Genomic DNA, 10,859 nt, shown 5'->3' with positions numbered 1-10,859 from the left:
GCTCGATCATAATTGTACGTCTGGATTAAAATTCTTCCTTTTTGGCACTGAATATTTTTAAAAAACAACGTATTCTAATCAAACGTTTACATTATTGAATCTATAATTACGAGATTAATCAATTGATATTCAAAGCCTTACAATTTATTAATTAAACTACAATCCGATAACACTTTTGTTTATTTTCACATTGCGTTTTATCAATTGCAATGTGACAACATTAAATTTTTAATAACTTCAATAATTCCGTGTGTTAATATTTATTACGAGAAGATGCTGTATAATGAGATTAAACTAAAATAACGCTTAATTATCCCAATAGAACGATACGTTTTTGAACAGTAACGCTTCGTCACGATATCGGCGATTTTTCACGGTATTCGGTCAAAGCGGAGGTGAGATAATTTGTCGTATGGCATCGGGACGCCGGACGTCCTGCAGCGTCATTCCCTCGTTTGTCACCTGAGAGGATATTAACGCTATAGAAGTCTCCTCGGAATCATTACAAATCGCTTCTTCATCGACCACACGTGACAATACCCCGATTTATATATACTATGTACATCGCAACATTATCGTGAGAGATCGATTTCGAAGATGCTTCCTCCCTATTTTAAGCTTTAAAGTAGATACCACGCTTTTCAGGTTATAAAATTGAGATACATTTTTAAAGAAATACACGGATGTTGAATATTTCAAAGTTCATTGTTCTTCATTATGTGTATATATGTAAAAATAAAAACAATGTTATTTCATTTTTGAGTTGAACATTATAAACGATGTCGTTGATGAAAAATGTAAAAATAATCGAAGCAAAGTGCACTCTTACTTAAGATAAAAACAAAATGTATTTCTTTGTTACTAAACATTTTTATCTGTTTATATGAAAGTAAGATGAAAGTAAAATAAATATTCATGACACAAACGTAACTGGATAATACTTTGATCCTAACTTATATGTCATTGTATGTTTAAAATTACACGAGGAATAGTGGTTTTCATATTTTATTTAATCGTACAAGGAAGTTATCACAGCTTTATATTGCTTCAGATGCGCCTCTATTTTCGCTCTCTGCAAGATCTTTCAAAGTGCTTGAATTCTCTACCTCTACGTTACATGCGGCAGAATGAGCGGCTTGTGCTTGCGGTGAAGTATCAGATTTTAAAATTTCGCGCAACGCCATAGTTGCATATGTAGAAGATTTTAAAGACACTTCTATTATCAAAGCTTTGTATTGCCCCTCTGAAAAATTGGAAAATTTCACGTATATTTATTAGCTTTTAATAAAAAATAAAAATATCTTAATGTACGCTGAAAAATTGAAAAATATATCGGTGAAAGATTATACTTGGATCATTTTTTGGAGCTGATGACTTCCTCATTTCATCTATATCGCACATAATAAGATCGCTATGTTTCTCCGAATAATGCGTAATGTTCCAAGATAAATTTGAAGGAATTTGCAATATCTTTCTATAAGCACCTCCCAAATTATATTTTCTGAAATTAAATGGATATAAAACATAAAAAATATTATAACACAAAAATAATATATATCTAAATTTCATTCTCGGTAACTTACTTATTCTTCTGTCTAAGGTCAGTAGTTAATCCATCTTTTGCTAAAAACTCATCGAACCATGGTTTAGCATAAGGTGGGTATGTAACTTTCCAGCCAACTTGAGGCATTAATACATCTGCCAAAGTATAATTTGGTAAATCTTCTTCTTCGAGAATTTTTACCATAGGAAGATTATATGAATCATCGCTTTCATCTTTTTCATTAGTAGTTCCACTTTGCTGTGTATTCTCATCTATTTTAAGACAACATTCTGCAGCACCTGTTACCTCTTCCATCAAAGTATTTGATAATTCTTCAGATGCTTCGGAAGATTTCTCGATCTTTACGTCTACATCCATTTCGCTTTCAAGTTTACTCATTTTTTTAACGGGTTCTTCATTACCTTCAGTTGCAAGTTCGCTTCCGTTATCATAAACAAATTCTCCTTCATTATCATTATGTTTCACATTTTTTTCATATACTAAGTCCCCTACCATAGGATTTCTCCCAAATTCTTTTATCCTTCTTGATACCATATGATTCCATACAAAACTTTGATAGGCGTGAATATACATTAAGCGAGCATTCCTGGGTATTGAATCCAAAGCACCTTGAGGATTATTAATACCAGATATACTAAGACCCTTTAAAAGTGTAGCCTCTATTTTATCATATCTTCTAATCCTTTTATACGCAGCACTTGCATCTTTAGTTTTTTCATATATTTTTCTAGCTTCTACCAAGTCTTCGTCCTGTTCTCCTTCTCTAGGCTTCAAAATTAAATTGATCGCTTCGTTCCATTTACCTATTTTTTGTACAATACAAAATATATACTCTTATATTAGACAAAGTTTACACAAAATTAGAAAACTTAAATTGTTGCGTAAATTAAATTAAGAGAATTACCTTGAAGTAAAGCTTTGCCTATTTCATAAGTCGGGATAGTAGCTACAGTGCCAAATCTTTGCAGACCATAATAATTTATAAATCCATGATCTCTCAAAGAAATCATGGTTTTTTCAATTTGCTCGTCTGTTCCACTGACGTTTCTCAAAGCAATTCTAAAGCAATTACCATTCAACATGCCTAGTTTCAAAGATTCTGTTTCAAATTTAAAGTTTCCTACATATGCTCCACGTACATTTTTTGCTGCTCTTAATATATCTGTGGGTGAAACTTTCCTGACACTAACCCATTGAGTAGTCCATGCTCTACGATCCTTTGTTCCAGCATAACTGAAATTATTTGGCCTTAAATATAAATTCATGGCTAATTGATTCAGAGCATCCATTGTATCCATATTCACTTTATGTAACAAAAAGTAACAATATTCTCCTCGCTTTTTCCAATTTACCCGTTTATCTCTCCGGAAGTTACGACCTGAGGGCAAAATGTATCATATATAAATCGATAATAATACATTTTGAGTCGAAAATGGATATAACATACTAGCACTGTTATTATTTTTATTTGGTAAAATCATCATGATCTTTTTATTTTCCTTATCTATAGTTTGGCTAATAATATTCTTCATTGCCTTAACAATTCTATGAATTACTTTACGCTGATCCTTATCCATGTTTGTTACATCAATTTCTATAGTAGATTCTTCTGATTCTTTTAATTTCTGTAGCTGATTCCAAAGTGTATCTGATACCATCTTTTTTAAGTCTTGTAAATTTTCATCTTCTTCTCCATCTGATGGAATGTCTTGATTTGTTAATTTAGCGATTTGTCCATCAAGAGCAATTTCGTTAACGTGAAAATCTGTATATCTTTCTTTAATAACACCAAAAAATCCTTCATTTCCTATAAACTCTGTAATTCCAACATCACATTCCTTTAGCCTGTTTCCAACTTCCAATTTCTTTCTTTTCCCATTTGATTGGAAATTCGACCAATTATTAAAATTACGTTTAGAAGGTCTATTGCCAAAATTATTATTTCGGAATCCTTTAAAAAAGTTTCAAACGTGAAGGAATTGGTTTTGTAAAAATGATACTTAAAATATATTTCTTCCAAAAACTTACCACTGTTATATGAACCTCTGTTTTTTCTGTAATCACCGCTCCATCGATTATCTTTTCTAAAATTTTTTTTATATTTTTCAGACGTACATTCCTGTGCAGATTCTTGTTTAATATTATGATTCAAGTTGTTTCCAGAATCGGTATTTTTAATTACCGTTTCAGACATTGTATTTAATAATTTGTTTGTCAATTTTTACAAAATTTTATTTTCTCACTCAAAAATTTAACAACTATAATATCAGAAACGAATTGTTATTTGCAGGTACGAGACTATAACCTAGTAAATAACATGTACTTCGAAGCAGTGTTTCTCAACCAGGAATAATTTTCAGATAATTTCAAGTATCTTGTCATTTTCTGATTAATTAAATATTATAAAAGATATTATTACAAAAAAAGAGTATATATATTAATATATATACTTTAATTAGTTTATAATAAATATAAACTAATGAAATTGTTTATTTCACATTATGTATAAGTAAAAGTATAAGAGAATGAAATTATTTTTGTGAAACATTTATTATAATAAAAACATTTCACTTTATAAATTATTTATTGTCAACTTACATTACACATAGTCAAAATATTCAGATCAAATTAAATAATCGTTGCAATCATTCGATAAGTCGAACGAAATAATCGAGATGAAAATAGTCGATACAGAAAATTCGTCTCTATAATTATGCACACATACTTTTATAAGAGATTAGAATCGTAATATCTAATTGTCATAAAAAATTAAAGAGGAATTCATAGTTCATCGCTCTGTACAAACAAGTACAGATTTGAAAATCTTGTATTTTACTATAACAAAATGATTTTAAAAAAAGTAATATCTCCCACTATCATTCATAAGGTTAAACAACTAGGTAAGTGGGGTCTGAAACATGTAAAGATATATAAATTTTTTTGATTTATATAATTTTTACTATTTTGAATGACATTGGCATAACCTTATCGAACAAATTTTTCTATATCTTTAATCATTGTGATATTATTTGATATAATGTATTATTATAAACTAAAATATAAAATCTGTATACATAATATAAGATAATTAGATCATTACTTGTGATTTATGAATATATAAAATTAATATAATTTTTAGTATATTCTAAATATTCAATTAAATATTCAATCTTTATACAGGCAATGCAAATTAGAATACAAATCATATCATTTTTATTTTTACAGAATTACTTTCAAAATCTAATCTTTTTGCAAATTCTTGCAAACTGCCTCAATTTGGTAGAACATCTAGTAGTCTTGCCAATGTTAGACAATGTTTAAATTCTGGTACAACTAGCAATAGGATCAATTGCTTAACAAAGGTATTGGTGTTATAACATTTATTTCAAATATTTATGTTATAGATTCTTTTCTATGACCTATATTTTATTGTAAATATGTTTCAGTTTCCAGCAACTACCACTTTAGGTACACAAATAAGCCGCAATGCAAGTACACCTACAGGTGATCATGTACGTATGTGGGTCATGGAAAGAGTTGTTTCAACAGCACTACCAATTTTGATACCTGCTGCTTTAATAGCAGAAAATCCAATTCTTGATGGTATAATGTCTGTATTAGTTGTTATGCATTCACATTGGTAATTATTCATCTTTAAAAATTATTCTTGATATTACACCATATATGATTTTTTGTATACTGTAGAATATTTTTGTTTCTTTATTTTTATATAGATTTAATGTGTTTTTATTATATTATAATACATATTATATAGGGGTTTGGAAGCTGTTATTACAGACTATGCACGTCCTAGTGTTGTTGGACCTGTAGTGCCAAAATTTCTGCACCTTACGTTGCTTATGATCTCAGCACTTACACTGTCTGGTCTGTTTATACTCATAAATAATGGTCCTGGGGTTTCAAGAGCTGTGAAAGATGCTTGGGCAATTGGCAAAACACCCCCACCAACCATACCTGCTTCTGATGAATAATTCCTTTATTATATATTTTGATTAGAATAATTCTCTAATTAATATATATTCTGATTAGATCATGAATATGTTAATTTAGATGTTTTGAAATTCTCTTTATCATAAATTATTTAGAAATAAATTATTTGTCTTTAAATAATTGATTGTATTATTCAAATAATAGTTATAAAACTCCATTTTCACTATTCTAGATAATATATAAATTGTGATAGCATAACGAATACAAATTAATTCCATAAATAATTTGAATTAAATAAAATGTATTTATTTATAGAAGTCATAGTACAAAACAAATATGAAACAAATATATCTACAACATTTATATGTATGTAATATAATTTTTATAACATCAAAAAATTCTAAAACATTATTAACGTTATTATCATAGAAACATATCATTCATCCATTATAATTATCCAATAAAAATTATCCTATAAATTAATATTTAGTTTTCTCCCACTTTAGCAGCCTTGTCTATGAAAGATGCGAGTTTTACATCCCTCTGTGATAAACCATTTACATCATGAGAAGACAAAGTAATGTTTACTTTGTTGTAAACATTGAACCATTCAGGGTGATGATCCATTTTTTCTGCTTGCAATGCAACTTTTGTCATAAAACCAAATGCCTGTCAACACGAATATGTAAAAAATATATAACTTTTCTATAACATTAAAAATATAGTATAAAGTGATATATATCATAAAAGATTAATTTTTAAAGTGAAACACACTTGATTAAAGTTTTTGAATAAAAATTCCTTATAAATAGCATCTCTATTTTGTTGCACAGACCAACCATTAGATAACAATGGTTTTAAATCCTTTTCTCGTTCTTCTTGAGTAAGTTTTCCCTAAAAATAAAATATATTTTTAAAAAATGTATTAAGTTTAATTTAAATTGCTATTTAATATATTTGTCAAGTAATAAGTTTATTCAAATTTTAATCACAAAACTACATAAACATAATCTTTTAATAAAATTCATTGCTATTTAAAACAATTTTAATTAAGCAAAAAGTTTTCCTTGACGATATTAGTAACAGGAATGTCAGATCGATGCTTCAATCGCTCCTTATTTCGCAATACTATATAATCCGGAAAAATAAATTTTCTGCATAAATATAAAATTTACTTTTTAATTGATTAATAATAATTTTTTTCGTAATTGCTGCCTTTTTAATTATGAAAAATTACAATTTGTATGCCATAGATCTCTTAGAATCTCAACCACTTGTTACGCCCAAAAATGACGATGTCTAATGTGTAAGTATATAAATAATATATGCTTTTACATATTGTTCATTTGTTTAAAGCGATAAAAATTTGTAAACAGAGTTAAACATCAATTTCAATAATATGAAACAAAAGATCGAAATTTATCATAAAGATTTCAAATTAATGATCACGGATTATTTATAAAATTTCCAATTGATACACGCACGTATTCCTGTAGGTTAAATATTTTACCTTTCATAAAATATTAACAACAATAATACGTTCCGCAATATACAGTAGCGGACAAAAGTTTAAGACGAAATGGAAGAAATAAATAATTGATTTACTTTCCATAAAAAATATAAATACGGTGTTCTACTTTTGGTATTAACTAATTGTACATTTGTTTGTACACTTAGAAAAAAAATTTCATTTTGATATTTTGCTCAATAGCTAAGTTATAAAAAAGGAACGAAATCTGTATAATATTTCGTCGGTCAAAAGTTTAAGACTATACAAAAAATATTAATTTTTGGTTAAAAAATATACACAATTTTTGTTTAAATTCAATATTTTGTTCAATATCCGTTATTTCTTATCCCTTCGGTACATCTTCTTGGCATAGAATCTATTAATTTTTTATATTAATCTACCGTAATATTATTCCAGGCTGTTTCAATCGTAGAGTAAAGTTCATTTAAATTTTTCGGTTTATAACCTTGTACTGTCTTTTTTATGATGCTTCACAAATTCTCGATTGGGTTAATGTCTGGTGATTGCGACGGCCACGGCAGCACGGTGATATTTTCTTCTTGAAAAAACTATTTCACAACCCGAGCCGTGTGCTTCGGATCATTATCATTTTGAAAAATAAAATCATCACTCATATTGTTGCGTGCAAAAGGTAACATTGTGTTCTTGAGTATGTCCTTGTATTGAAAACGGTCCATAATTCCATTGATACGACATATCGGACCAGGGCCGCTTCGAGAAAAACACGCCCACACCATAACGTTGCCACCACCATGTTTAAGAGTTTTTAAAACGCACTGTGTTTTCAAACTTTCGCCAATTCGACGTCTAACGTACCGTATCCCGTCAGAACAGACGCGATTGAATTTCGATTCGTCAGAAAACAATACCTTTTGCCAATCTTCACTTGTCCAATGCTTATGAGCTTTAGCAAATGCAAGTCGTCTTTTTCGATTCCTAGAACTCAGCAGTGGTTTCTTTTGGGGTTTTCGTCCTCTTAAGTTAAAGTCTTCTAATCTTCTCCTAACAGTTCTAGCACTAATTTGTGTATCGTTTTCATAGTTTATCTCCGCAGCAATATTATTTGCACTACGAAAACGATCCTTTTCGCTCAATCGATGAATCCGGCGATCCATTTTCGGTGTTGTTTTCCGTGGTCTTCCGTTTTTCGGTTGATCGCAATACATGCCTGTCTTTAAACATTTATACCAAGCTTGTTTACAAGCTGTTTCTGACCTGTTCACTATATTTGCTATTTCGGTGAAGGTTTTACTTTGCTTTCGCAGCCTTACGATTTGTTCCCTTTCGTTTTCAAGTAAATTCTTTGATTTACCCATAGTCTGTTCCTACCTAAATGAATTTTAAGCAATAAAAGGTACACTAAACAATGATTTTGACATTCCAGAATCAAAATGTTCAAAAACTGTACTCGTACTCACGTTTTACACAGATCGTCTTAAACTAATGTCCACTGTTTCCAAGTGCTAGGCGGTAACTAACTGTTGTAACTCCTACATTGTTTGTATTTAACAACTGACTGTCTGAGGTTACGAAGGTCAAACATACAGCTACGTTATTCCAAAGAGACAAACCGAATAGAAGAACAATATGCGTATAAGATGTTTGTAATCCGGTTTACAAATCATCGTCTTAAACTTTTGTCCGCTACTGTATAATTTTATACATTTATTATAATAATCTTACCATTTTGTTCTTTTTTAAAGCAGGAGCAGATATACTTCTTCGATCGAAAATATGGAATATCTTTCCCCGTAGTATTCCCCCACCATTCATAAGTCGCATGCGCGTTAAAGTCGACATAATTTTATACTTTCTTTTTCCTTGATTATGTCGAGAGATTTTATGTATCACAAGTAAATATTTCAATATTACATGATGAGTTGTTCTTAAAGGTCTTTTTTATATTATTACGTATTCCAGTTCAATATCATACATATATTGTCCTAAAGTATCAATAAAATTTCCGTGCGTTTATTTCCTTATGTAATACAAGATTTACGATTCAAGATTTATTTTACTCTCGGATTACAAAAAATTAAGTGCAATACAATATGCAAAGATTCTTGGAAATGAATCATAAAAACGATTGGAAATTTTAATTTGTTTTAATCATCGTAAACATAACCCTATCGGTAAATTATTATCTTAAAAAAAAATATCAAGTACTCTTAACATTACTATTTTAGTTTTATTATTAAATAGTTCTACTATTATTTATTAAGTAGACTATATTTATGTAAGTATCGCCGTTTCTCTCAAATCACTATCGGAAGCTATATAAATTAATCACTTACACATATCACGATCATATAAACAGGTCTCGACACTCGCTAGGGGAAACTGTAAGAAAATTGAGTCGTGTTTAGTTGTGTAAAATCTACATGAAAGGATAACGAAATCCGTATTCTTGCGAGACGGACAGAGATAAATAGAATATCTTTATCTCTATCTGAAACATTCATACCATATCACGCATGCGTAGAACGAGAACTTTTTTGTCTTCCATGATGACTTTTCGCAACTAGTCACAGCTCAATTTTCGGATCGTTTTCCCTAGGATTTGGTATATGAGTGTCGAAACCGGTTTATATGGTCGTAATATGTACTAACAGAGAGGAACAGAAAGTATTCACGTTCACAACATTAAGTTGACCTTCGAGAAGAAGTGCTGCACCAAGCGGCCAAGTGCTGCATTCATTCGGTTCTATCGTAGACAAGAACCTAGTTTTACGCTAGCATAGACAAAAACCTAGTTCCACACTAGCATAGACAAGAACCTATTTAGTCCCACGTTCCACAATAGCATCGACTTATTATTTAATTCTACGGTTGTATGGAAAAGTTCATGCCTTTCTGACCAAAATATACAAGTATGAGAATAACAAACTCGCACGATAATTGAAATAAGCTGATCCAAGAAAAGGCAATTAATTGTTTACTATATTTTTTTTTTTGAAAAGGACTCTATTTTAATCGATAATGGAACAATGGAATGATGGAATAATTTTAACATATATTCCATACATAATAGCTTTTTATATTTAACATTAATTTACTTTTAACATTAAATTTACCTTCCTCGCGATAATGTTTTTGTTATAGTAAAATCTAAATTTCATTTTGATTGTAATTTCACTAGTTGATGTACAGAGAATAATATTACTGACGTAATTACGATGTTTAACTGTTTTATGATTTGATTATTGGATTTATTAATTGCGTCATTTTATTATAAAGATATTAAATTGTGAGATTTGAGTCCATTTCTTAGTAATTCCTTTTTAATTGCTCCGTTTAGGCCGTCTCTCGTACAAAGACTTTCATCCATACATGTGGTTAACATCGACCATACTGATTGCGATTATAAACCTTTTACTCGCTCTTCTCGTTGCGTTGCCTCACTTTTACATTCACATTCATGAAACAGGGAACGTTATGTTAAACGCGTTAATCTATTAATCCTCAAACGTTATCGGCAAATAATAACCAACGTGATGCATCTGAATGAATTATTAATTCGTACATAACGAAGTGAATATAATTAATTTAAAAGACTACCGATTACTTTTACAAATTACGTACTTGAGAAGAACTATTGCTTAAATCACGCGTCTCGCTGCTATTTCAACGAAGGAAATTGATCATATTTCATGTTTCTCAACTTCTACAAATCATTAGTGAATTCTTGTTCATTGTTTTACCTGACACAGTTAATTTCCAGATTAAGTGTAATTAACTTGCGATTAGATAATTGATGTTTAGATAATTGAATGAAAAAGCACAAAATTATGTCGTTATTTCAATAGGGAAGTA

General features: G+C 29.7%; 3 protein-coding genes across 4 annotated transcripts; 1 reads left to right on the top strand and 2 right to left on the bottom strand.

Annotated features, from left to right (window-relative positions):
- Positions 1–159: 159 nt before the first annotated feature.
- On the bottom strand, positions 160–3,905 carry LOC132916103 (pseudouridylate synthase 7 homolog). Of its 2 annotated transcripts, none has more exons than XM_060975887.1 (6): positions 3,593–3,905; positions 3,012–3,515; positions 2,469–2,942; positions 1,584–2,367; positions 1,350–1,501; positions 160–462 (listed from the first exon to the last, which is right to left on the bottom strand). In XM_060975887.1, exons 1-6 carry the CDS (start codon positions 3,756–3,758, stop codon positions 353–355), a joined length of 2,190 nt encoding a protein of 729 aa, XP_060831870.1. In that variant the 5' UTR covers positions 3,759–3,905; the 3' UTR covers positions 160–352. The 2 variants fall into 2 exon arrangements, with proteins under 2 accessions (XP_060831870.1, XP_060831869.1); XM_060975886.1 differs by lacking the exon at positions 160–462 and adding an exon at positions 1,014–1,243 and having other exon boundaries at positions 3,593–3,904.
- A 342-nt stretch (positions 3,906–4,247) lies between these two features.
- On the top strand, positions 4,248–5,695 carry LOC132916101 (succinate dehydrogenase [ubiquinone] cytochrome b small subunit, mitochondrial). Its single transcript, XM_060975884.1, has 4 exons — positions 4,248–4,464; positions 4,790–4,926; positions 5,011–5,204; positions 5,340–5,695. Exons 1-4 carry the CDS (start codon positions 4,410–4,412, stop codon positions 5,554–5,556), a joined length of 603 nt encoding a protein of 200 aa, XP_060831867.1. The 5' UTR covers positions 4,248–4,409; the 3' UTR covers positions 5,557–5,695.
- A 104-nt stretch (positions 5,696–5,799) lies between these two features.
- LOC132916102 (probable pterin-4-alpha-carbinolamine dehydratase) lies at positions 5,800–9,385 on the bottom strand. The gene is made up of 3 exons (XM_060975885.1): positions 8,730–9,385; positions 6,290–6,409; positions 5,800–6,184 (listed from the first exon to the last, which is right to left on the bottom strand). The coding sequence occupies exons 1-3, from the start codon at positions 8,844–8,846 to the stop codon at positions 6,002–6,004; spliced, it is 420 nt and encodes a 139-aa protein (XP_060831868.1). The 5' UTR covers positions 8,847–9,385; the 3' UTR covers positions 5,800–6,001.
- Between the last annotated feature and the right edge of the window lie 1,474 nt (positions 9,386–10,859).

Source organism: Bombus pascuorum, chromosome 1, assembly GCF_905332965.1.
Source record: "Bombus pascuorum chromosome 1, iyBomPasc1.1, whole genome shotgun sequence".
Taxonomy (NCBI): Eukaryota; Metazoa; Arthropoda; class Insecta; order Hymenoptera; family Apidae; genus Bombus; species Bombus pascuorum.
The sequence above is the reverse complement of the archived record's forward strand: the minus strand, read 5'-3'. Positions and strand labels throughout refer to the sequence as shown.